This window comes from Rhipicephalus microplus, chromosome 8 (genome assembly GCF_043290135.1).
Source record: "Rhipicephalus microplus isolate Deutch F79 chromosome 8, USDA_Rmic, whole genome shotgun sequence".
Classification (NCBI taxonomy): Eukaryota; Metazoa; Arthropoda; class Arachnida; order Ixodida; family Ixodidae; genus Rhipicephalus; species Rhipicephalus microplus.
Genome location: NC_134707.1, coordinates 82396188 through 82423520, shown reverse-complemented (window position 1 = coordinate 82423520; position 27333 = coordinate 82396188). Strand labels below are relative to the sequence as shown.

Here is a 27333-nt window from a genome sequence, read left to right as displayed (position 1 = left end):
TTTATTTACTTACCAATCCATCTTTTGCAATAGCGAGTGCTTTATTTGGTACTGGTATTTGGTGCAGTAAATCGAAAAAAGTCCTTAGGAAGTAAATGCTGGAAGCATATGTCCCCCAGATGCAATTGATAATAGAGAATATTCATACAGTTTAGAGCATTTTTTTGTAACTAAAACATGGTGATGGTGCTTCCGACTCAGCATAAGCTAGCTGAAAAGAGCACCACCGACAGTCTTCAGACCATTTATTCCGTTTTTTTTTTATTTATTAGGTACAACAAAAAATATATACATTGAAAAAATATATACACAACAAAAAATGCCCACTCTACTGCAGGTCAGGTGGTGTTGGGGGCGCAGTGGCAGTGGTGCTGTCAAGGCCCTGGCCGCTGTGGCTGGGCAGGAAGCCAGCTGCAGCGAGCAGCCCATAATCTCCACTCTGAGAGTGGGGATCATCAGGCTGCTCCACAACACATGCTTCTCTGAAGCGCCGCTTCCTGCCCCCACGGCGGTCACCAGACCCTGGCAGCCACCTTTTTATAAAGTTGAGGACATCCGCCTGGTCGCACTCTGCTTTTTGGCAGATGACATCTGCATACAAGAACATAAATACCATAGTACACATGAAGCACTGCAGTACAGAGAATACACAAAGGTACACACACATAAAACAATGAACAAGTCTAACCTGTCACTAATCTACAGAGCCTCAGGTTCATAAAGGCCCTTTTCTGCCATGAAGGCTGTACAGCACTTGCACGTCATGTGGCAATACAGCCTTCATGATATTCACACCAATTTCTCGGAGGCCTTGTCCCTCAATCTGCTTTTTTTACAGCTCGCGCTGTAAAAAAATGCAAGAAGCATAGATGGGGTAAACGCAACAGCACATCGAAATGTTTTCATGATAAAGATCTGCAAGAAGAGGAAGCTGAAAACAACAACTTGAATTTTTGGGCATCATAACGTTTTATTGTTTTTACGCTAACTTCAACTCACTTGAACTAAAATGGTTTCCACATCGGCCCTCTCACACTCAGTGTGAGAACCCTTCAGAGTCCTTCTCTGATACGCATAGTTTCGCTGTTATGAAATCAAATACAACACTGTTATAAAATATTGATTCTAGCTATAAAATAGTATAATTACTTTGTACGCTGCTCAAATTCCAATACACTTTTCTTCGAGGTTACAATGTCTTTGCCTGAATGTTGACCAGGAATAGCTTCTACAGGTGAAAAACGATAAAATATGTGGACTTCAAAAAGAAGCTTCGACATGTTTTTAATCAATGCATTGTAAGCAGAGCGTAACAAGATAAATGAACATGATCAAGGCGTACTAAGAGGCAACCTAGAGCGACCAAATCTTGGCCATAGATGAAACTGATAGAAAAATAAAGGTCGCACTAGATGGCCGCACCATTTGCTGTTTATATTTTTCTGTGATAGCCAACAAAGAGGCATGTCGCAATAGAAATCTCATCACAATAAACAAAGGTGCATTTTTTTTCACCCTGCAAAATTGGGTGCATGTTAGATTTTAAAAAATGTAAGAAATCGGCTAACACAAGGCAGGGTGAACTGCAGCTCAAAGTAGAGAGAGCCGCAGCGGACACGAAATAAGGTGATAAATGAACAAAATTACTGAATGGCTGTTTTAAGCAGGCTATTGCTAGTCACTGCCCATCAAACACACGATGCCGCCTATATCGTCTGCTAGCTTAGGACAGTTCACTCGGACTTCACAAACTACAGTGTACGCTTGTTAATTCACACCTCATTAATTCGAAATTTTGGATAATTCGCAGTTCAATCCGCAGTGCATAGGAGACAATGTGTAAAACAATTCGTTAATTCGAACAGAAATTGATGCCTCTACGGATAATTCGAAGCGCGCGCCGCCGAGCGTCATCATCGTCAAACACTAAAGGAAGCTTTTACGGGCAAACGATAGGTGGCACGACTGGTTTTTTGCGAGCTTCAAGTGGCCTCCGAGCAAAGGGCGAGCAAAGTATGGCCTCCAAAATCCAGGGAGCAATTGTTTTTTTTCTGTAGCCCTCCCGCCTATCTCAGCGCCTGGCGCCACTTGTATACGAGGGACCCGCAGGACGCTGAGGAGTCGGCGGAGTAGTCCCAGCAGTCCTAGGCCGCACCTGGCAGCGCCACTTTGTTCCTCAATCACGCTGTTCGTTCACGCCGTCAAGCCGTCTTATTCCGCATCGAAGTTGCAAGATGCCGCGGGGAAACTACTGCGCGAAGACTGTCAAGGAGAAGATGGACATTTTGCAAGAGGTTGACCAAGGGAACTCGAGCAAATACGAAATTACGAGGAAGCACGGCATACCTCCGAGCACGTTGTCAACCTACATACGCAACAGGACGGCCATTGAAAACGCCTATGAAGCCGAGGATTTTGGCGCCAGTCGAAAAAGGCTAAGGACAGCGAAGTTCCCGGAACTGGAGTCAGCTTCGATTATCTGGGTTAAAAAAATGAGAGCCCAGAGTAACGCATTTAGCGGCCCCATCATCATGGCCAAGGCAGCCGATTTCGCCCTGCTCTTGGACATTGAAGACTTTGTCGCCTCCGTGGGACGGTTTGATCGTTTCAGGGAGCGGCACAATCTCGTATTCCACACGTTATCCGGCGAGGAAAAGGAAGTGGACGCCGAAACATGCGCTACTTGGAAAAGCGACACCCTGCAGCAGTACTTGGAGAGCTACTCATCACAGGATGTGTTTAATGCTGACGAGACAGCGTTATTTTTCAAGTTGCAGCCAGACAAGACAATCACCTGTGCCAGCGGCAAGCGCAGCAAAGAGCGTGTCACTGTTCTGGTCGCCGCAAATATGACCGGTACGGAAAAGGTCCCCTTTTTTGTGATTGGCAAAGCACTCAAGCCACGGTGCTTCAAAAACATTCGGTCACTGCCGACGGAGTACGCCGCAAACAAGAAAGGCTGGATGACAGGCGACCTATTCAGGAAGTGGCTACTGAAATTCGACAGGCGAATGTAACTGGGCGGCAGACGCGTTCTTGTCGTCGACAACTGTTCGGCGCACAAAGTGGACGTTGAGCTGAGAGCAACAAAGTTAGTGTTCCTTCCAGCAAATACGACTGCGGCCCTACAGCCAATGGACCAGGGTGTGATAAGGAACATCAAGTGCTTTTATAGGCGTCACGTGCTGGAGAGAGTGATTTTGTGCGCGGGCGACAGGAAGGACTTCGGAATTACGCTGCTCACTGCCATGCACATGTTGGTGCGCGCATGGGAACAGGCGACCGCGACCACAATCGCAAACTGTTTCCGCCACAGTGGATTTGCAGCTGGAAGTGCGCAGGATAATTGTGACGTCGACGTGGATGGGGCTGAGGAGCTCATGCCAGTGGCATTGCGCGACAACCTTCGGGGCGTTTGTTTTGCCGATTATGTTGAAGTTGACACCGGTGCATCGGTGTGCGGAGCCCTGACTGATGAGGACATTATCGGTCAAGTAGCTGGTGCGCAGCCTGTTGCTGAAGAGCCAGAAGGTGAGGAAGACGAAAATGACGAAGCGCCTGTGCGCCCGTCAGCTTCTGCGGTGATGGAGGCACTTAATGTGGCGCGTCTCTTCAGCTTTGAAGAGGGTGAAGAGGATTCTCTGCGCCGCGTCCGCGCGCTGGAACAGAGAGCCGCAGCTGTGGCATTTAGAGAAAAGAAGCAGATGGTCATCGCCAACTTTTTTGGCCAATAAATATTTTTCCTGCCCCCACCCCCAAAATCAACCCATTTTTGCTCACGTAAATACAGCCGAATCTTATTAATTCCAACACACTTAATTCAAACTGACGCTGTGGTCCTATCAAAGCTATACCGCGCTCCGAAAATGCTCTCAGCACCCCGCCCAATCCTGCGGTGGCACTTCAGACACCTCATCGTTGCGCTTGAAGAAGAAAAGGAAAGAAAAGACTGCAGTGGAACATTTGCAGTCTCTCAAATGCCAATCTGCGACGTGCCTGTGCCACGCTTCGGCTTTTTCTGCCCCTGCCACGTAGAGACCCTTCTCTTAACACCGCGTACGAAGAGAAAAAGGGGGAAAAAAGCTGTCACAGAGAGCTAGCTCTCTCTCATGCCGATCTGCAACGCGCCGGTGTCACGCTTCTCCTTTTTTCGTTCCTGCTATGTAGAGACCCTTCTCCTTTCAACACCGCGCATGAAAAAGAGAAAAAAAAAAAAAAAAAGCTACCGTGGAGTGTTTCTCTCTTTAATGCTGATCTGCTTTTCTCCAGGTGGAGACGCTCCTCCTTTCTCATCATGTGCTGGCCACGCTCCGGCTGCAGCCGCAGACGGTAACAGTGGAAACACTGTTGTCGTCTTCGAAGAGTGACAGCACTGGATATTGCCGCGCGCAACTTCTTTTGCCAGGAGAATACTGAAGTCGAAGTACAAATGCTTTGCAAACTGCACGCAAAACTGGTTGACTCGTTGCAAGGCCAACTTGTACAGACATGTATTAATTACTTTAATTAATGACGATGTCCTGTAATTTGTGAATAAATCTTCCCCATGCACATGCACCACTGCATGGTGAGCCCTCCGCTTATTTAGATTTCATTATTTTGAACTTCTTTTAATTTGAACAAATTTTCTGCCCTCTTTGAGTATGAATTATTCATATTGGACTGTAGTACAGTGGCTCATGAGATTACCTGACTAGTTTGTTTCCCAAAACACAGTATCTTAAAGCAGTACTAAATTTCTGCATGTTACATAGGCATATTAAAAACCAAGAAATACACACCAAAGCCGCAGCCACTGCTTCACTCTGCACAGCTGCCTCTGCTGCCTCCACTTCTCCAATTGTACCAGCAGGCAGCCGGGGAAGGTCAGCAGGGGGCTGTGCTGGCTGGGCGTGCTGAGGCACGGTACAGCTCCCATCAAGAGTCGATAAAACATCCACTCTCGGACAAGAGCCGTAACTCGCGCCTCAGCTGTCGCACCTCCTGCAGAACCTCTCTTTGTTGCTGCCGGACGCCAAGTTGGACGCGCAGGATCCGTAGCAACACAGCTGAAACATACAAGAGTGCATACCATATTTACTCGCACAATGTGCATCCTCACATCATTTGCTCACCAGTATATTAGCCAGCCTGCTTTACAAGAAACTTTTTGCTCGCATACTTTGCCCTCCCCAACCAGCCCGAGCCACCTTGCCAGCACACACACAGACACATTTGACTTCATGATGCTCTGGTCAGGCACATCTCTTGTCAAGCAGGCGAGTGCAGTCTTACACAAAATGGGCTGAGTGCAAGGTCCCTTCTTTCATGAACTTTTATGCTTTCCCTAGAATATTGAACTTGAAAACCGAAACCTGTTTATGTGTAGTCCGAAATGCTAAAAGTCTGCCTCCTATCTTCCCACCTCTTCCACGGCAAGAATGTATTCCCGAGACACAACACAGATGTTGAACGCGTGCAAGGACCTGTCACATCAACTAGATAAGGCAGGTTTTCGCACTCATTTTCTTTTTTTTTTGGTTTCGCCATCTGGCCATTGCGTTTTTACCGTTCCTTGTGATAGGCTACAATAATTATATACGAGGCAGATTGCTGTTATAAAGCTTACCGAAGAAAACTGAAACCGTGCTACCGCCAAGCACATCAGCGTGGAGTTCTTCGACATGCAATATTCAGTATGGGAGCCAGCAGAAGAGTGCGTTGAATAAGACATAGAAGCTTGTGTGTGTTGGTTAGATATAGGAGGGAGCACAACGCAATAGAAGACTGGGACAAGGATCGGGGACACACACACATGAAGGGCGACACACACAGCACTGTGTTGGCATCGCGCTTCCTTGTCTGCATCTTACTTTGCGTTGGGTTCCCGACAATTATTGGAGAGTACTTATGTTCTCTGGTATAACCCTGTCGTGGGAACTGGTTTTTGTGAGCAATGTTTGGAAGAACTTCAAGAAAATGGGGCATTTGAACAGGCTTAGCAAACAAATGACAATCCACTTTGAGACAGCTGTGACAGCGCCTGCAACATATATTCCCAGTTGGGCTTTTAGACCAGCTATTCCTACTAGCTTCGCACATAACCGGATCGACAAAAAAAGTACACATAATACGCGAGTATATACCGCACTTGACTCTGTAGCTTTGATGAACCAGGCACATACACAAATTTATCCAAAACTCCATTGATTCTGTTGCAAAATTATTCAACAAGACAAATTGCAATTTGATCCATGTTACTATACGATTGTGGCACTTTAACATTGCAGCTTTCCAGGAGGCACACATAGTGCAGCGTTAGTTCACCCCTCACAGTTAACTGTATGCAGTAGGTTGCTCACAGCAACTGACTGCATGCAATGGTGAACATCTTGCATGCTTGCACCGCTGTTTCAGCATGCTGGCTTCCCCATACGCCGATCAATTGATGATAAAATTGGGAAGATCAAGAAAGACTACACAGTGCCCTCTGGCCACCCTATACTCCAAACCTCCAGCCAACAAACAAAAAAAAGAAACAGAAGTATGCAGATGAATATTATTCCTAATGCAGCAGGAATGAATAGTAGTTTTCACCGATTCTGTGTGTTAAGTCAATATGGAGTGAGTTGACTCCATAAAGTAGCTTTTCTCATAACAGTGTTCACTCTATTGTAACACAAGGAGCGACGTCATATCATCTAGAAGGAAAAATAGAATCTTCAGTATTTGATTGAAATGTGAGGCTCCACCTTAAGGGGGGGGGCTCTCACAAGCCGGTTCCACACATGCTCTTTTCCCTTCCCTGCCATGTAACCCTTCTCCATTCAACAACGGGCGCGAAAGAGAGCAACAAAAAAAAGCTGCCGTGAAGTGTTGGTTTTCTCTCAAATACCGATCTGCTTCTCTCCATGTGGAAACCCTCCTCCTTTCTCGTCACGTCCTGGCCATGCTACAGCTGCGTGGCGGAGAGCGGGAGGCTTCGCTACGCAGCGGTCGTTGTTGTCGTCGTCTTTAAAAAGTGTCGGCGATGGACATTTTTTTGCGAAACTTCTCTTGCCAGGAGAATGCTGAAGCCGAAGTAGAAAAGCTTTGGAAAATGTGTGCGAAATTGATTGACTCACTGCAAGGCAAACGTGTGCAGACGTGCATTACCGATTACCTCAATTAATACCAGATGTCCTGTGATTTGTGAACAAATGTAAGTCTTCTTATTCTTAAACTTCCCCCTCATGTGCTAGCTCAATGCACATGCACCACTGCATAGAGAGCCTTCCGTTTATTTAGCTTTCATTATTTCAAACTTCTTTCAATTCAAACAAATTTTCGGGCCCTTCGAGTTTGAATTATCGAGATTCGACGTTACCATACATCCGACTGTTGCCACTGCCCACTTTATAAACGTATTGCCGCTCACAGCCTGCACACAGGATGCAGAACAGTGTGATGCCAGACCCGCATGCTGAAAAGTCCGGCACTGGTGCTATGTTGGAAGTGCCAACAGCATTTTTTCTTCAGCATATGTGAAAACAAACGACTAGTGAATGTGCACTGGTGTACACAGCAACACAGCGGCAAGATTCCCGCCACTTGTTAGAGGGACACTAAAGTCAAGTAACATTTTACGTGACAGTGAAAGCTCAATGTATAATGTCTAAAACAACAATATTATCAACTGCAATGCCCAACTTACCAAAAAACTAAGGTAATGTACGAGAACACATGCGTCAATAACACATTGATCCTGATGACATCAGTTACAGCCTACAATTATCACTAATAATCAAACTAGCTGTACTAAATAAAGAACCTTCCATGCATCAAGAGACTTAATAAAATGCTGCTTGTTCGTTTCAGTGCGATTCACGAAAAAAAAACTGCCAGACGTTACTATGGGGAATGGCACGAGTGGTTCAATAGTTCAATTTTCACCTGGTTAAACTAGACTGGTCATGCCATCTAGCTTTGTAGGTGGTTCGTCTGACGTCACCGGGATCATTTTGATAATATCCTACTGTGGCATGTGTATTCTTGTGCATTTACCTTAATTTCTCGGCAAATAGGGCACTGGTGTTGATAATGCAGTAGTACCTCTTTATAACGAAGTGTGAAATGAACTAATAGAAATAACGAAGCAATTGTAATTCCCCTTTAAATTCCCATGCACGCCCATGTATACAAGTTCTATTTAAAGAAGCTTTAGTGACAAATACGGGCTCTAAAAACGACGAAGAAGACGTTTGTTGTGGCAGAGGCTCGTGCTGCTGCAGCTGCTGCTTAAAACCACTGGTTGCTGTCTCGGTGCTGTTAGGCCCAACAAACGGTTGCTTTACCCCGGCGTGTGTCTAGCAGTATTCTTAGATTTGGTGGAGAGTGCTGGTTGTCTCAAACTGGAACTCTGTTCCCAGACTCTACCTAAGCCCCTCGCATCGCCAATGCCTTTGTAACGCCTCGCCTGTAATGCCTCTGTAACGCCTCGTCTGACGGCCTCTGTAATGCGCCTGCCACCTTCGAGCGTCTCATGGACATCCTTAGAGGCTTTAAATGAAACACATGCCTGTGCTATTTGGATGACGTCGTCATTTTCTCGAAGGACTTCAACTCCCACCTCAGCCGCCTCGCAAGCGTCCCGACTTGTCTTTCGAACGCTGGACCGCAGCTGAATTTGAAGAAATGCCACTTTGCTGCCCGCCAGCTTACAATCTTAGGGCATGTTGTTAGCAAGCATGGTGTCCGCCCTGATCCAGCCAAGCTTCGCGCTGTCGCCGACTGTCCCAGGCCAGCTACACTAAAAGAACTCTGCAGCTTCATCAGGTTCTGCTCATATTTTCGCCGTTTTGCGCGCAATTTCGCCACCATAGTCACACCCCTGATGCAGCTACTTGCCGACAGCCAAGGCCTCTCGGCGTGGTCCCCAGCATGCGACAAAGCATCCGCGTCTTTACGCCATCTTCTGACATCACCACCTATCCTATGCCACTTTGATCCAAGCGCTCCAACCGAAATCCATACGGACGCTAGTGGAGTTGGCCTCGGCGCTATTCTTGCTCAGCGTAAATCTGGCTTCGATGAGTATGTTGTGTCCTACGCTAGTCGCATCCTCACTAAAGCGGAAAAAAACTACCGTATTCACTCGCATAATCGGCGCACTCGCATAATAGGCGCACCCCTAGTTTGGCCGCGGAAAATTCGATTTTTTTTAATTCCGCGCATAATAGGCGCACCCCGAACTTGGCCGTGATCAGAAACGATTCTACCCCCCAGCGGTACAGTTGGAACGCGGTCCCCGTACCCTGAAGAAAAAAAGAAGGCAAATCGACGAGCAAAAAAAAAAAAAATTCGAAGTGCAACGACCTAACCAACGTGTTTGTCGAAATAAAACTTGAAAAAAAAAAAAGCGTTCATGAGCGAAAAAAAAAAACGGCTGTTCCATCAATTACTAATACCCCCCAAATCGCCGCGCTTTTTGGAAGTCACGTGTACAACGCCGGGGGCTCGATCGCCATCACCACCATCAGAGAAAAAGAAAAAAATGCCATTTTTCAAGCGGTGTGCGTATGTTGTGGTCGTGTATTGAACTTTGGTTCCACCATGGGGAAGTACGCGAGCTACACGGCTGGGTTTAAATTGAAGGCAGTGCAGTACGCGCTGGAGCACGGCAACCGGGCAGCAAGCAGGCATTTCGGCGTTGGAGAAACCAGTATTCGGTACTGGAGGGACCAAGAAGAAAAACTTAAGGCGACGAAGAAGACACGACGGGCTTTCCACGGTGCCAAGACCGGCAGGTATCCGAACATCGAAGAGCAACTGGTCCGGCATATACGGGAGCTACGACAAGACGGCTGTGCTGTGTCGTTGGATATTGTGCAGACTGAGGCGCGCAGAATGCTGTGCGCTTGGATCGTGGAAGCGTGGCAGGCGATCTCCGACGAAGTGGTCAGGAAAAGCTTCAAGAAGACGGGTATCTCGAACGCACTGGATGCGAGTGAGGATGACATGTTGTGGGGTGCGGATGATTCGGACACCGAAAACGAATCCCCGCTCGGCGACGATGAATGTGTGATCTCCGACTTGGACTCCGAATAGGGAAAAGGAGGAACAGCTACGACTTTTGTATAAATAAATTTTACGTGTGTGTGTGCAGTTGACGGCTCTCGCTTGTTCATTAAAAGGTACGTAGGTATGTTTGTTTTATGCTGAATTAATTGGTAAACGATAAAGTCACCTTTTACTTGACAAGTGTGCAGATTTAAAGCGCGAGAACCGAGGTGAAAAAATTTCCGAAAATTTTACCCCGCGCAATTGGCACACCCCTAACTTCGAGCCGGATTTTCTGAAAAAAAAGTGCGCCTATTATGCGAGTAAATACGGTATTCAGTCACCGAGAAAGAATGCCTTGCCATTGTTTGGGCAATCACAAAATTCCAACCTTACGTATATGGCTGCCCATTTGACGTCGTGACTGATCACCACGCATTGTGTTGGTTGTCGTCATTAAATCTGGTCGCTTAGCTCGCTGGGCACTACATCTCCAAGATTACGATATTCGTGTAATTTATCGGTCAGGCCGCAAGCATTCGGACGCCGATGCTCTTTCTCGCTCGCCACTTCCCCACGATTATGTTGCAGCGTCTGTTTCCAGCTGCGAATGTTCTTCCCTTGAACAGGCCGATATGTCCGCTGAGCAACGCCAGGATCCATGGATAGCGTCTCTCTTAGAGTACCTGTCTCAGACGTCTCCACATACCGACAACTGCTCCACATACCGACGAACTGCTCGCCATTTTACCATCTGTGATTGCCTTCTATACCGGCACCGGCAAAACTACCTATCTGATGGCTGCAAATGGTTGCTGGTAATGCCTCGCCACCTACGTTCTGACGTCTGTCTCCTTCCACGCGGATCCGCAATGCGCCCACGCAGGTGTAGTGAAGACGTATGCTCATTTACCAATTTGATATTACTGGCGCGGAATGTACCGCTTTGTTAGGCAGTACGTCCGTTCATGTTCCTTGTGCCAACGCCGGAAGAGCTCCCCTCACACATCTACAGGGCCACTCCAGCCACTGCCTTGTCCTTCTCGGCCTTTCAGCCGCATCGGAATCGACTTGTACGGTCCCCTACCATACACACTAAATGGAAACCGCTGGGTCATCGTAGCCATGGACCACCTTACGCGCTACGCCGAAACTTCGGCGCTTCCCGAGGCCACTGTGCGTGAAGTCCGCCTGTTCATTCTGCACAACCTCGTCCTTCGGCATGGGGCACCCCGCGAGCTTCTTAGTGACCGTGGGCGTTCTTTCTTGTCGGAAGCCGTAGAAGCCCTCCTACGCGAATGCAACATAGTGCACTGAACAACGACTGCATACCACCCCCAAACCAACGGGATGACCGAGCGATTCAATCACACGCTGGGTGACATGCTCTCCATGTATGTTTCTGATGACCATACGAACTGGGACCGCATACTGCCATTCGTTACTTACGCTTACAATAGCGCAATTCAATCTACAACTGGATTCTCCCCATTCTTCCTTCTTCATGGTCGGGAACCTTCATCTTTCTTGGACACTATCCTTCTGTACCGCCCAGACCCTTCAGAATCGACAACATTGGCCGAAGCCGCCACATATGCCGAAGAATGTCGGCAGCTAGCACGTTCGCTAACTACGCACAATCAGGCTCGCCAGACCGACGCTCATCCCCTTCGTCATACGCGCCTGGGGCAATCGTGTGGCTCCGTGTGCCATCGTCTGCCCCAGGCCTTTGCTCAAAGTTCATACCCAAGTATGACGGTCCGTACCGGATCCTGCGCCAGACTTCACCAGTCAACTACATCGTTGAACCTATTCAGCCACCTACAGATTATCGGCGCCGTGGGCGCGAGACTGTGCACGTCGAGCGTCTAAAACCTCACTACGACCCACCAGTCCTGTCTGGGCCATAGGTCGCCAGGATGGCTCCTTTCGCACCGGGGAGTCAATGTAGTGACAAATACAGGCTCTAAAAAGGACGAAGAAGACATTTGTTGTGGGGGAGGCTCGTGCTGCTGCAGCTGAAACTGCTGGTTGCTGTCTCAATGTTGTTAGGCCCATTAAACGATTGCTTTACCCCGGCGTGCGTCTAGCAGTATTCTTACAAAGCGAAAATTTCCTCACAAATGAATATAATGAACCATTGTTTGTCCACAACAAGCATTTACTGATCATTTTGGTATACGTCAATTCAATATGTTACAGCATGCGACGATTTAAATCTCATTGCGGCTGCGGTAATTCAAAACTCGCCCCTTGTGCTGCCTCGTACCCGCCTGCTAACCCCTGCTTTGGTGCGAGTCGCCTTGCCTCCCCGTTCCCCAGGAACTAATGGACTGGCCAACTCGTGCGTGCGAGCGTGCGCATCAGCCAGCCATCCCTCTTTTGCAGAACTCGTTGGCACGCCCGCGCATCTGACCTCCTCAAAGTGGTATAGGTGTTCCCTGACCTCCTTCTTCCTTTCAGCTCCATGCTGAGATGGCAGGAATTGTAGCTTTGTTCCTTGTTCGCTGTGAAATAGTGACACCACCTCTATCAGTTTCTACCCCTAGACACGAGATGTACAATGGCAGTGGCAAACATAAGTGCAAAAATATAACAATTGAGCGGAAGTTGCCAATGATGAAAGCCATCGAGTCTGGCATCAAGTAAAGAAATAATAGTGGCCATAGATTTTGGCAATGTCGCCAGTGAGGGTGTCGCGGACAACCAGGCCCTGACGTCGTGGGATGCTCTTTTTGACGCTGCCATTGTGCCTGACTGCGACACTTTTTACGCTGCCATTGTGCCTGAGACACTTTTTGCACCAACGTTGGTGCCATTGCTGGCACGGCGACAACCGAAAAGCTGTCAGACGCGGAAACTGTGCGCATGGTGATGGGGGTGCATGACAACAGTGACGAATGTGTCGACATCCCAGAGCCAGATGCTGACGAACCCGACGTACCGACGCCCGTGCAAGCGCTGGCTGCAACAGACCTTCCGCAGCCGCTTCTTTGGTGCCTACAATGACAGCGAGGACAGACTCGAAATAGCTGCTGCTAAAAAAGTCATTCGCGTGACGAAGATTCGACAAAAGTCTATTAATGACTATTTTTCTTCGAAGTGATCTGCCAGCTGGTGTGCTGAATTAGGCTAAAACAATGTGCATTGCCCTTTATTATTTTGCTAGTTTTCTGCTTTCCGATGGCTGTTTTTCTATGCGAGGCAGGCTGCTGCGACATTCAGTGGCGAGCACATTCTCTCTTGCTGGCTAATGGTCGGTAGAAATGAATATGGGCTATAATAAACTAATGCTATAACAAAGTATTTAAGACTCCCCCTTCAGCTTCGTTATAGAGGCTTAACTGTATTGTCGTTTTATGCGCTGTCATACATCGAGCTTTTACTCTAACGTAAATTGTTAGTTGACTTTAATGAAAAAAACAATTTCGAGTACTTTAACACAGTAATAACACAGGTGTTGTTCACTGAGGTAGCTTGGAGAATTACTTTATGAATTACTTACGAGGTTCGGGCAACCCCACCACAGGCGATGAACCGCCCTCCAGTTTATTGTGGCCTATAAAGAATGTTTATGCATTTACATTTACTTTAAACGACAGTTAGATATGAAACAGATAAGTGGACCTTTTAAGGTTGCATGAAGTGGCAAAACAAGCTTATACCGTATCCTTAAAAATAAAATACTGTAGTAATAAAAGCCCCATTTTCTTCCTTGGATTCAATGAGCACTACCACATTTTGGGGCATTAAGAATTGGAAGCTACCATATGACCACAGGTTCCAAATAGCCTGGAAATTCAGGCACTGTGTTATTCATAAATATTGTTTTTGGTTTACACTTCAGCTTGCCAATTAGATCCGAATGATGCCTTCAGGTTAACCTCCTAGTTAGCTCAATTAGCAAAGTGGTCATCATCTCTTCCAAACTTGTTTCACCTTCTTTAACAGGTATGGTAAGCAGGCACCAGCTTACAATTTTATGTAAGCAAAGAATGAATGTAAGCAATTACCTGATTGCTCCGTTGTGTCTGCCGCCGGGCCGTACAGTGCACCAGTGGCACGGCGCTCGGCTTTCTCAAGAGTGCCTGCGAACGAAAGATTTTTTAGAGCAAATCATAACAAAGGCAATATAGGGTCACGCAACTAGTTAAAGAGTGCCGGTCTGATTCTCAGAAAGACAAATGTCCCTAGAAATAAATTTGTAACCCTAGAAAATATTGACAGCAAACTAGCACAGCTATGATCAGAAACTGAAGAATGACACCAAAACAACCGTTTTAAAGCAATGAAACTTGAGCTGTTTGCAGAACTTTTTATGGAGATTTTAAATATATAGTTTTTTCGCAAGCTCTCTACTTTGAGTCCCGCAACGTGACAAAGCAAAAACCTCTGGTCTCCCCCCTCCTCTTTCCACTACTAACTGATAGTTCATGATATTTTAGATAAAGTATAGAATGCAGAAAGCCAATTAGAAAGTGTATACAATATATGTAATAGACGTGAAAAATTACAACATAGAAAGTCTCTGTTTATCCTACGCTAGTAAAGGTTTACATAGAAATAATTTCTTTACTACATAAAAAAAAACTGAAATTGAAACAAGATAACCGCATTTCTCGTACTTTGGAACAGATTGAGTGAACTTTATGCTGATCCGAGCACCAGAAGTACTCGAAAAAAGAGGGGCACATTACAAAAAATGGCAACATTTATTTTGAGAAAAACAAGACGGTTAAAACTGATTGTTTATTTATTAAAAATGCAATTAAATGGAATGAAATTTCCACACAAAAAAAAAAAAATATTTCTTGTAGTGGCAACTGCCACTAAAATGCGCCAGCACCATAAGCTTATCCCTCAAAGCTCTTTCGAGCAGACTTCTCACACACTTCCCTCACAAACAGCACCATGAAACACTTCCCAAACACTATCTGGCAGAGCCTTGTGCGAACTGCAAGCTATGCAGAAGTTCAACAGAACTTTGAAATCTAAACAAAATCCAGTGTCGAGGGCCACAACAATGCCGATACCTTTGTGGCTCTTGTGGCCGCGTTTGTGCCACATACCGTCATACGTAACGGCAATGTCATCCCCACCAACGTCTTTCACTGCGAGCCCTTTCGACCTCGCAAGACTGCCACAGACGACGTCTACTGCCAAATCACGGGCTTTCCAGATGGTGGCTGTAAATGACTCATGATGCATTGGTCAACGTTCAAGCCAAAAATGGCCGCAAATCGGACCAACTGCTTATAGCCCATTCCTCCAGGGTGCGCTGCCACAATAGCTTTCCCACTGGCAGCACAGCTATCGCTTGAGCTACACCATTCCGCATCCATAACAGAGATAAACACACGAGAAAAGCTTTCAAGTGTGCTGCTTGACGAGACATGAACCCCGCAAGTAGGCTCTACATTACACACAGTGGCAATCCCCGATCCATAACACACAATATAAAAGCCAGTCGCGGCATTAAAAAAACTGGGCAAAAGCATGCTTCTGTTCATTTCTTGCACTGAAGCAGTGAAGAAAACAGTAGTTATTTGAAGAGTGAGGCTTGGCTCTTCGCCTCATGCGATCGACCTACATCTCTCCATAACAGTTCTAAATGTTTCTACACGCTTTAAAAGTTATCAGTCGTACATATTGTTAGCAGTCAGTTTCATGACCCATGGAAGTGTCATGTTGCAGTACATATCTTAATATGTGTTTCTACTATCAATGAAAAAGTGACCTGTTTAGAAACACCAACAATTTGTACAAATTCACTAAGCTGGTACTGCAAGTCCTCAGGATACCGTATTAACTCGCGTAATCCTCGCACCCCCATAATTCTCGCACCCCCCACATCCTCGAGTAATTATCGCACCCTCAGAAATTGCCACAGTATTGTCGCCTGCTCCTATTAGCCGTTGATGAGGATAGCGCGCGTCATCTTTTAAGCATCAAGCGTACTATTAATGCACGAAGATTCAATCCAATCCAAGCCTAGCCAAAGCAGCAAGTGCGCGTTGCGGCATGTTTTATATGTTGTGTCGGCAATTTTGTCACGTTATGGGGCGATACTGAAGCTACACGGCTGTTTTAAGTTGAAAGTGATTGATCATGCACTAAAAACGGCAACAGGGCCGGCGGTAGGCCCTTTGGAGATGACGAGTTTTGCGTTCGCTACTGGTGACGGTAGCTGAAAGCCACCAAGACCCATAGGGCCTGCCGTGCGACTGGGATTGATGGTAAACTTTATTGCTTCAGAAGAAAACTGGGGACGATTCTGTTAAATAGCCATCAGCCCAATACTGACATCCTACGCTTACTTTTTGAGGGCTCCGGTTGAGTGACGAACGCTACCGCAACGCCCACAAGCTTTGCGTAGGGTGTTCTAATTCTCGACTATTTGCTTGCGCTTTTTTGTCTCAAATAAATCTTGCCTTGTGTTTGAACTTCTGCTTTTATTAGAAAGTCGAGGTAAATTTTAATTAAAACTTCTCAAAGCTTGCTGTTAGTTGCTGGTGTAAGAATACCAATTTGCAGTCACTTCGTTTTCTATTTCGCTCTGTATGTTTTCGTGGCAAGTTTTACCAGTGAAGTTCTCGCACCCCTCAAATTTGCATCGGTTTTCCGCCAAAAAAAGTGCAAGGATTATGCGAGTAAATACGGTAATTTACAGACCAGCCTCATCTCTCAGCATAAAGTCTTAAACGGGTACTCGCACTAAAATTTGGCCCCTAATTTTTTTTCTGCAATGTGAGGCAATTTATACTGAACACTGCACATTGTTGAGAAATAATTCAAGCTTCTCAATATCGACCAGTTTCACTTTGAGAGAGCTTTGAAAATGACAACTATCGTCATCTAGCATGGGCAGCTGCTGACCACGTCGGCGCAACTGTGATGCATGACTTCGGTATCTTAGCGCCAAAAAACAATGACAAAAGAAAGAGACGTAGACATGAGCGCAAACTTCAAAGGTGGTTTGAAGTTAGCACCCATGTTGTCTACGTCTCTTTCTTTTGTCTCCATTTTTTGGCGCTAAGATATTGAAGTCATGCATCTTCACCAGCCCGACCCACTCGCCGCACTCATCAAGAACTGTGACGTACTTTCGCACGGCCTGCGTCAACAAGTCCTTTCAAACAGAAAACTGCAGTGTCGCAAAACACAAAACTTTGAGCTTGTTTGCTGCGTCCACGCGTTTACCACTAGCAGCCAAGGAGTATAGACTGCTAAACTTAACATGAAAAAAAATGATGGCGGCTATGACGTCATCACAACTCGTTTTATTGACTGCAGTGTGGTGACGTGACGGAAGCAAGGGGTCCCCGATGGGTCTCCTTTGATGGTGTCGGTACCCTAAAATCGAAACTTGAAAATTGCTGTAAAATACCTGTCAAGCTATATTCCCTGTTGACATTCTGCAGATGATATAAGAATGTTCATAGTATCGATCCTGGAGGCTATCTCGGCCACAAAATTTTGCGTCAATATCCCATTAAGTATGAGAATGACCGACACAATTCTCACCCATGCATATCGAGGTCACGGTGAAAAGCACGCTGAAACAGTGCCTCTAACCGCTTTCGTGAACGAACCAAACAGTTGCATTAACACGTTAACACCATCAGCTGTCCGCCATCAAAACGCCGAGATGGCAGCAGGGTATCGTGAAGCCGTGACTTTTGCCTTATTTTAATGCATTCTTATCATCCATCATTCGCGACTAGCTGATTTTGTTAATAATGTGGACGAACAGCTGCTCTGATTAGTCACCCCAGCCGCCAAGCACGAACAAAATGATAAGCATTGAAATCGGAAAAGGCATCGTTCCGCAGATGCACCCAGCAGCTGCGCGAAGGAAACCATGCGCGAAGGAAACTGAGCCACAGCTTTGAATCGTCTGCGGCTATTGAGTCAACCCAATTTTTAACATTTTGATGCATTTTCAGAAACTGAAAATACGTCGACGAAGTCTAAAATACGCGTTGGCACTATCAGAAAATACGCGTTGGCACTATCAGAAACTACCGCTATTCAGCAAGCGTGGGCGCCATTCCTCAATAGCAATGGCAATGAGGCTGCCCTCCTTTTGGCAAAGCAGGGCAGCCTCATTGCCATCGCTAGCGAGCAATGAACGCGCCTATGCTTGCTTAACAGCGGTGGTTTCTGGTGGGGTCAATGCGTGTTTTAGACTCCGTCGACGTATCTTCAGGTTCTGAAAATGCATCAAAATGTTAAATATTGGGTTCACTGTATAGCAATAAATACTTAGGCTGGAATCGCAATGTGAAATTTCGTTGAAGTGGGATGGCAGAAGAAAAAGTGTTTGTTCTCCAGAACTCCTATAGACTGCTGACTGGGAACCGTGACTTTTTCGTTGTAGCGGGAATTTCGTTAAAGCGATGTTCATTGTTGCGGGGTTCAACTGTAGACGGCATGCTGGGCCATTCGGTTGCTATCACTTTTTAACTTGAATTACAGCAAAGCTCAAGATGAGGACAACAGGAAAAAAAGCAACAACACAGTGCCGTGTTGTCAATTTACTCCCTGTTGCTTTCATTTTGTGCTGCACTGCAACCAAGGTAAGGATAGATCACAGTACTGCAAAGCGGGCGGCAAACGTAGCAAGTGGTGACTAGTTAAAGCTAAGACATAGTTTCTCCGTGCAAGGCAACTATTCAGAAGTTGCCACAGCAGATTACCACAATGTGCTCTCACTTTCCAATAAACACCCAGAGCAACACATTTTCAGCAGCAACTTTACTCCCAAAATATCAGCACAACTAAAAGCGTCACGAGCACGATTCTGAAGAACTCCATGGACCGAGCACCTGCCTTTGGTTTTACTAGGTCTTCACACAGTGTTATAAGAAAACACGAAGCGCTCGTTCCTTGCGAATTCTTTACTTCAGAATTGACATTTGCTGAAGTACACTGCTATGCCGATTGCCTGCGAACTACTATGGCTACTGCCGCAGTACCGTCACTTCGTCACACTTGCAAGACAGCTGATACGAGCCCACTACCACTTCATACCAGCCGCATCTTCATCCACTACGATGTTACTCATGCTCCATTACAAGCACCTTACAGTGACCCTTTTTAAAGTCCTCAAGTGCGATTTGAAGTACCTTATACTTTCAGTTAATGAACACAATTAGACAATTCCTATAGACTGTTTGAAGCTAGCTCATGTGGACATGTCAAGCAGATAGACTGCTTGATGGAAACATCTTGCTTGCTATAATAGGTAGCCATTTAGTGGACCATGTGCATGGTGTCCACGAAAAGGATCAAGAGCCTCAGAAGCTCCGACTTCATGACAGTGACATCAGTTCAGTCACACAAATAATTTGTTTTGAGCCTTGTGTTCCCACATAGCAATTGCTATGCCGAACGTCGGTGCCACAAGGTGTCTAAATTAATTTTTAACCAATCCATATATATTCTGAAGAATTCAAGCCCAGTACTTTTCCAAAGCGCGGATTCATCATCACGAAAAATTATCATAGGGTAAGTTGCATGCGCCAAAATGAGAAGGCTGTGCATTACACAAATGCATGATGCACGCCAGTCTCCAGGGGTATGTACGACTAATTACTTGGCAGTGTTGGTCCCCGTTCTTCAGCTGCCGTCGGCTACAGCCTCAAAGAAAGTAAAAGTGTTAGGTGACTGTGTGCCTAGTGAAAAATCCATGAACAGTGGTTGTCACTGTACCGAATGGTTTTACGTGCAGTCTCTTTTCATAAGTGCCTACCATAGCAGGTTTATATTATGCTTTTTATGCCCTCCCGAAACAAGAGGGGCAAAGCAAAGGGCAAATGGAAAAATGAGGTGAGAAAAGAATTAAGGCAGCTTAGCCCTGCTGCTGCTAAGCCTGAAGGAAGTGTGGAGCCTTTTTAAGGGCGAAGCTCCTTAGGGCGTGGGCTGTGCGTCCCCTGTATATAGCCACCTCTAGTTTAGTTCTTGCAGTGTTCACTAGATGGCGGTACCGTCTCCTGTATGTAGCCACCTCCCGTTTAGTTCTTGTAGTGTTTACTAGATGGTGGTACTTGTAGCTGATGATGAAAAGATGCAAGATGTTATAAACTAGAAAGCGGTACTTGTAGTTGATGAAAGACGCGAGATCTTATAAAATAGGAATGATGTCACATATGGCGCGTGTCATTGGTTGAAGGCAATCGTTCGATTTAGTGCGGCGACGTACGCTAGGGGGAGCGATGTAATAAAATCGAGTGGGCAAAATGTACAGAGGATTCATGGTTTACCAGGTTTACCTCCGGAGCTTCGCCCACTCATCATCATTCACTTCGTGGATATGGCGGCACTTTTCTATTTGCTTCTCTTTGGTTTTTTTCCTCCTCTCTCTTTTCTTCACTTTTTTCTGTATTTATCTTTGTGTTTCTATTTCTTTTACTCGGTATCCTTTCTTTCCTTTTTATTTTTGCCGGCCTCCTCTCGTAATTTTCATACATGGTTTGCATTGTCGTGTTTGTGGAGCGATAAGAAAGAAGTGTACGCTTGAGGGCTCATTTTTTTGTTAGACAGAATATTAACGCTGCACCTAGCCATAGTAGTAATGTCCCGCCTTAATATCACTAATGAAACACTCAGAGAAGAGGAAGAAGACTTTTTTTAAGTGTGAGCATGCGCTCAATATGCTGTATGTAGATTTGCAGGTGTCAGGCCAAGCAACAGTGACAGCATACAACAGCCTTACCACCTGAAGTGCTTTGCATTAAAGAAAAATGGGAAAAGATACTGAGATAAAGTGGCATGCCTAATTTGGTGTGTGAAAGGAAAACAACAATAAAACAAAGAAAACTAAGGGACAAGGAAGGTGGCAGATGTTAATGTGCTCAAATTTCGGGTTTTTCCTAGGTGAAAAGTTTTTCTTTTTTGTTATAATTAGTCTGATGTGCCCAAGGTAAACACAAAAAACTCGGAAACTTCACTTACTGCAACGAGCCACAAGAAAAACTGGGTACTTTTGCCAGGCTGCAGTTGGGTCCACCCGGTCTCGAACCAAGTCTTCCACCCGAACACCCCTCCTCTTTGGAGGCCAGTGGCACTGGGCCCGGTCTTCCGTTAGCCATGAGAGTGGCACAACGGCCACTTTATCTTGTTCTTCGGGAAATGTCACAACAGCAAAAAGCTTTGGCATGCTGTAAACAAAGTGGTAAAGTTTGTAGCCAAGATGCCGCGTCAATTTTGTTCATTCACTGATAACGAACTACATGTCAAGTCCAGAGCAGCTCTAATAAAAAAGACGCCCCAAATATCAAGAAAAAATTCAATGTTTATGAATAATGAGAAGAGGTACCAAGTGCCTTGCATGTTATGTTGTAACCACAATGTCACAGGTAATGGGTATGAGCCATCAACTGTAGGGGGGATCCCTTGGAAGTGAAGAAAGAAGAGGGCTTTTGCAACCTGGTCTGAGGGCAAGCAAGAGGTCGTTTCGTTGCTCTCTGTTATTACGTTCGTGGCACTGGTGGAGGTGCTGGGTAAATGCGCCTTGGCTGCAGATTTTCAGCCGACACACCGAGCTACTTGGAGACAGCTACAGCTCCCACAGCACGAAGCAGTCGCCGCCTGCGAGGACTATCTCCCGAGTACGGTCCCCTCTCTCAAGACGAGATGGTTCATACCCATTACCTGTGACAATACGCTGAAAAATGGTAGCTTATAATTTACATGAATGAAAAAGAGAAATTATAGTGTATAGAGTGCTGAAAATGAAAAAAACTGACATCTTTCACATTATGCTACAAAGCTTTTTAATTGTTCTCTGCAATATGCCTAATGCAAATAAGGATGTAGTGGTATATTTAATGACATTCGATAAAACTGCACACTGATGAAATGTGACAGCACTGTCTGTACAAAATAGCATAGATTTTTCCTGAACACACTGCAGCTGACAACTTGTTCGACCTTATCTAGTGTGCCATACAAAGTACTGCCACATGCAACAATGATCTATTCTGTGCCTAATAGCCACATGGACAATGTGGAACAGCACAATAATTGGTAGTCTTAGATGTACAATGAATACGTGGAATACGCAAAATGATTTAATTGGTGCCACAGGTGCTCTGCTATGTAGATGCACCATTAAACTAATATTTTTGATCAACTGTGCATTTCTGAAGTTTACCTTGCAAGTACGCGAAACTGGCATGCTTCTTGATCTACAATACACATGTGGCTCGTCTCACTTTGAAGGAAAAGTTAGCATACAATGGTGCAAATGCTTAGAATTTGAAATATTGGGGCAGCAGCACACCGGAGATGATCACATGGTAAAGAAACGAGTGCTGCCTTATTACTGGCAAGTTGTCACTTATATGTACAAATAAATTTTTCGAGCTAAAAAAAGTACAAAAGTACAGCAAGAAAATGATGTGGTTCAACCTGTGGATTCACTTCAATTATCACGCCATATGATGAAGCTTCCTTTGATAAAACTGCCCGGATAATAAAAAAAGTTTGCTGTCCAATACAGCAACTACACAAAGTGTGCACGCGCATCTCGCAGCGCCCCTTTGTCACTTCCGAAATGCGCCACCGACATGCCCGGGCACCTACCAAATCTATCGCCTACAACTGCCGTGTTGTCTCCTCGTGCTTGCACCCGTTTAGTTTTGCCTCACGAGCAAGTTTGAGGAATTATGAGCTGCTAGTGAGGCATGTTGATTTAGTAGTCCACGCAGAGGGAGCAGAGCTTAGGGTGTTTCTTCGCTGAAAGTTATTACCTAAAATTGAGAACGCACATTGCGATTTTCCTAAAAGTACAAGCGTATTTGGCTGGTGCAGATTAACAAAAGCTACTTGAAGAAACTCTGCAATATTTGAATCTTGAGGTGCAACTTCATTACGGGTAAGTGCCATGGCCAAGTATTTACCTGCAAACAGATATAGCTTACAAAGATACTGTACATACAAACTTGTCCGCAGTTAAAATCATGATGGCGAGGAAGGCGGTTAATATCGTGATGGTGATCGTGGAGATTTTGGTATTGCATTGAAACAAACTGATAAAGAATGGGAAACAATATTAGTTCACTTTGAAGTATAGCCAATCGGTTCAAGTTGGGCGTCAGGATTTTTTTAATTAGTCAATTAATTCTATACACGGTCTCTATAATGTTCAGTGACTCCACTGTACATTAGCGTACAACAAAAGCAAAATACAAAGTGAAAAGTGTGTTAAAGCATACGCGAAAAATAAAGCGATGTCTGGCATTACCGCTGCACACACCACGCAAAGTCGCTATCTGCCTTGTATAATATTTTCCTCGACTATTTCCACAAATTGCAATCAAAGAGGCTCAAGCTCAACATCAGCTCTGTTTAAAACACTTAGGGGGGGGGGGGGGGGGAGGGAATTGCTACTTTGGTGGCGTAGGCCGCGACAATATATTCATATTAATAATATATCTCTTGTAAACTTGCCTAGCTCTGCACGACTAGTTTTCGATGGGAGCTGCTGCACTTCGCACATCCACTCTTAAAATTGCGGCTCCAGAGATTTTGAGCTTTCACTTGTTTTTGGGCCAGGCAATTTGTAGTGAAAGCAGGATAATAGGCCCTGATAGGTTGTGGTGGGCAGCCGGTGTACGATGTGGGTGGTGTAGGTGTCGCACATCTTGATTATCTGGTCTTGTATCGAGTGAACGAGCAAGGCCTTCCTGATCCAATGAGCTCATTAAAGTACGACAACAAAAAACCACAATGCTTCCCTTTCAACATCATTCACAGCAACAGATGACGAGCTCCCAACAAGCCGCACTGTAGCAAGTGGACTGCCGTCACAATGGCAGAAGTGACATCACAAGAACACTATGTATAAAAGGGACATTTAAAGACTTTTTTCCCATTTTTAAACTTCATGCACTGTTCTGTCACAATTTATTGCTCAGAATAGTTGTATTTTGAAAAGGGCACTAATTCATAAGCCCAATGGTTCAAGGATGGGTGCATTTAGGGGGCGCGTTCTACGTTTTACTCATGCCCTTCAAGAATTCGCTTACAGGGCCAATGTCCTGTATCAGAGGGAACATGCTAGTGCGTGGCCAGCAGTCCGTCAAGCACTAGTGCTGGTGAGATTTGGCAATGCAGCGCATGTGCATCGATTCATCAAGTCGGTACATACTGCATCTGCTACTTCTCTGCTCATGCTCTCGGGCCTTACTTGCGAGGCACGGTCCTTCGCACTTTTCATTTTCACGCTGTAAATCAACTGATACCAACTCCGCCTTCCATTATTTAATAAACCAATATTTCATGGTCACAAGGACGAGCTTAAAATGTTTGCTACATCAGACCTGAACAGCATTTCGAGTCATCGAAACCTGCCAGTTGCAGCGAGCATTATGCGAAAAATATGATGTGCTTTGTGGTGACAACTTGCAAAACACTTCAGCAACGATTAAAATCATGCATTTTTTGCGCTCACTGGAAATCCCTGAAGCAGGAGGCACTGGGCTAAATAAATTGCACAGCCGAAATACGGATGCGCTTTCCAATGCTGTCATGCGTACAGGCGGAGAAATGGCAGACAAAACTGGGCGCACCCCGATTCTATGCGCATGCGTCCCATTCACAAGCCTTGCTGCCAGTTAGCACCACATGGCTCACCGTCCATGAGCTCGCTTGTTTCCTGTAACAGTGGACCATACGGTACACCTTTTTAAAAACGAGGGTAGAATGTATATAATGCAGTATCTGATGAAGCCATGATGATGTGTTGCTGATGAAATCTGGAACTCTAGTTAGTACCCTTATTGTTAACCAGCCGACCGTCTCGCAAAAAGATTTGCGACTGAAATGATGGCATCTACACTTGCCCTTAAAGGGACACCGAACAAAATTTTTGTTGCCGAGATTTTCAGCCAAATTGAAAGATTGGGTCATGAAATTCATAGACAATATTAATTTCAAGCAGAAACTACGAAAAAATAGTGAATTTATGGAGTCTTCTACAAAATGCCGCGTCTAGCCCTTAGACAAGGCGTTTTCTAAAAGGTCGCGACATTTATTTTTCAAGGTTTTTTTCTGTTGTTATTCAAGACAAATCTACGGTGCATTGTTCACAGAAAACAAAATTGCCTCGGTAAGATTTCTTTGCGAGCAGCTTACTAATTTTAAGGCAGGCGCGTTGATTCGTGAACTGAAGGATGCGAGTGATCGATCTTGCCTGCTAGTGGCTAGGCGACAAAGGCTTTACCTCATGTCCTGGTGTAGCTAAGTCACGCAAATGGAGCAGAAAGTGTGCATTATCATTTATTTCCCCTAAATATCACACGTATGTGACTTATTGCCGGCGACAGGTGATCAGGATGAAGTCTACAAGTTGCAAATCTGAGCAAGAATTCACTCGAATGAAAAACCAACCTATACTCACGTGCACGGTGAAGCCGAACACGTCGTCCGTCAATGTTGTCGCCGATGCCCGAAGGAAAAGAGAAGAGGACAAGCGACGGGGTCGTCTCTTTTTATACAGTCGGCGGAACTGCCAGAACGGCCAACACAAAAGGCATCGGGTTGACATTCCTGAGTCACTCCATCCGGGCATGCAGCTGCTACTATCCTCCTCCCGACATTGCAGTGTTGCGGCCATACTCGCGAACCTTTTTAAATTAAAGCACGCAATCATGTATTATCGTGCGCCATACTAAACTTAAAAACAGTGCGCCGGTACATGAGATCACGAAGCGCGGTCCACGCTATCACAAAGGCAATTAGAGAAATGAAACAAAGAAAACAAAAATGTACAAAATATTTGTCTCAATCCGATCCGCAATCCAGTTTTCTGCAGCGGCTTTTGGCTTTGTATGAACGGCCAAGCCAGTGCCAAGCCAAGCTTGCGTCCCTGATCAGCTGTTTATTTCCATCGATTATTCAAAGCCCAGTGAACTGGCAATTTGTTTAGATAATATTGCTAAAGGGCTTGAAATTGAATATTTCTCTACTTACTTCTGTTGTACTTTTCCTATCTGTTTCCTAATCACAGTGATGAGATTGAGGAGGTTACAATTTCGAAAACAGCAAGTGCAGCTCAAGCATTGCTAGTATCGCTGTTTCGGTAATAAAATGTTACAGAGATTTTGCCCCGCGACCTGCTTGCCATGTTCGAGCACCCATTAGAAATTTACGGTGCCGCGTTTGAGAGAGTTGAATAAAATTGCAATATTACGAAAGGAGGGCTCTGAAGCAACATCGCATTTTATCAGGCCTACACCTCTCACACCTAGACGAGTAAAACTCGTCAATATTATCTTACAAAGCTGTGTATAATATTTAAAACACATTCTTTAGCCCACGATGAATTGTTCTCTCATGTGGCTTCTCCATTTGGTACTGTCTCTTAGATGTTGGTACTGTCTCTTAGTCTCTTTAGATGTTGCAAAAGCTTGACACGTGGAGTGTATGCCATACTAATAATTCTCCTCGTAACCTGGGTCCGCCTATTTAAACAGCGCCGCATTTTATTGCTCGCAATCGTGTTCGCCTTATACTGTAAGCCAGCTATGTGATTTCATCAATATTCACGACTATATATACAAACACGTACGTCTTATTTGGTGCGGTGCACGTGTGTATGTAGCAAAAAATCTCATTTCGTCAGCGTATGTCTGCATACACTTGCATGCCCTGCAGTACGTGTACATAATTAATGCAGTAAGGACGGCAATGCATAGCCTTGCGTGGGACATATATTTCATGCACCCTCAGAGAAATGTTGTTTGTTATGAGCCTATAGTGTTTATTATTACATTTTTTTTCGTTAAAGTTTCATCTTCATATAAAGCAGCTGTATACCGGCACTAACTTCAGCAGTTTCCTCGCTGCTCCATTTTAAATAAAAACACCAAGTCTACCCTAATCAATTATCTGTTTGCTATCATTACTGTTATCTGTTCTACGATGTACACAAGGACAGTAGTATACAAAAAATAGGGAGGGGATTGAATGCCCTGCCTCCATGGCTGCGCCGTTTCACAAGATCAGGCGCTCCGCTGTGAAGCTTTCTACCGGCCTGCAGAAATTAGGCATTTCGTTCTTGGGCTAACTACCACCATTACGTGCACCGAAACATATCGCAACATCGCATTTTTCTTCTATGTACACATGAACTGAACCAAGCTGTACAGACGTGTATATGAAATCGACTGCGAACTTGGCTGAAGGGAATCAACTTGTTCCTGTATACCAAGAATATCGATCGTAGTTTGTCCCCGAAGTGTTCCCGTGCATGCTGCTCTGCCAACAAGATATTATACCACGGACTTATATTCATCTGTGCGTTTATGG

The 27333-nt window shown here is 45.3% G+C and overlaps 1 protein-coding gene across 1 annotated transcript; it reads right to left on the bottom strand.

Annotated features, from left to right (window-relative positions):
• Positions 1–244: 244 nt before the first annotated feature.
• On the bottom strand, positions 245–25746 carry LOC119163864 (uncharacterized). The gene is made up of 5 exons (XM_075872217.1): positions 25424–25746; positions 20974–21179; positions 14031–14105; positions 4782–5048; positions 245–591 (listed from the first exon to the last, which is right to left on the bottom strand). Exons 2-4 carry the CDS (start codon positions 21176–21178, stop codon positions 4918–4920), a joined length of 411 nt encoding a protein of 136 aa, XP_075728332.1. The 5' UTR covers position 21179; positions 25424–25746; the 3' UTR covers positions 245–591; positions 4782–4917.
• Between the last annotated feature and the right edge of the window lie 1587 nt (positions 25747–27333).

Excerpts from the sequence above, each read along its gene's own strand:
- LOC119163864 (XM_075872217.1), bottom strand. The coding sequence starts at position 21,178 with ATGCCAAAGCTTTTTGCTGTTGTGACATTTCCCGAAGAACAAGATAAA. Across the intron at positions 14,106-20,973 it reads TTTTCTTGTGGCTCGTTGCA|GCACTCTTGAGAAAGCCGAG; the intron begins GTAAGTGAAGTT and ends TTTCGTTCGCAG. Across the intron at positions 5,049-14,030 it reads AGACACAACGGAGCAATCAG|CTGTGTTGCTACGGATCCTG; the intron begins GTAATTGCTTAC and ends TGTATGTTTCAG.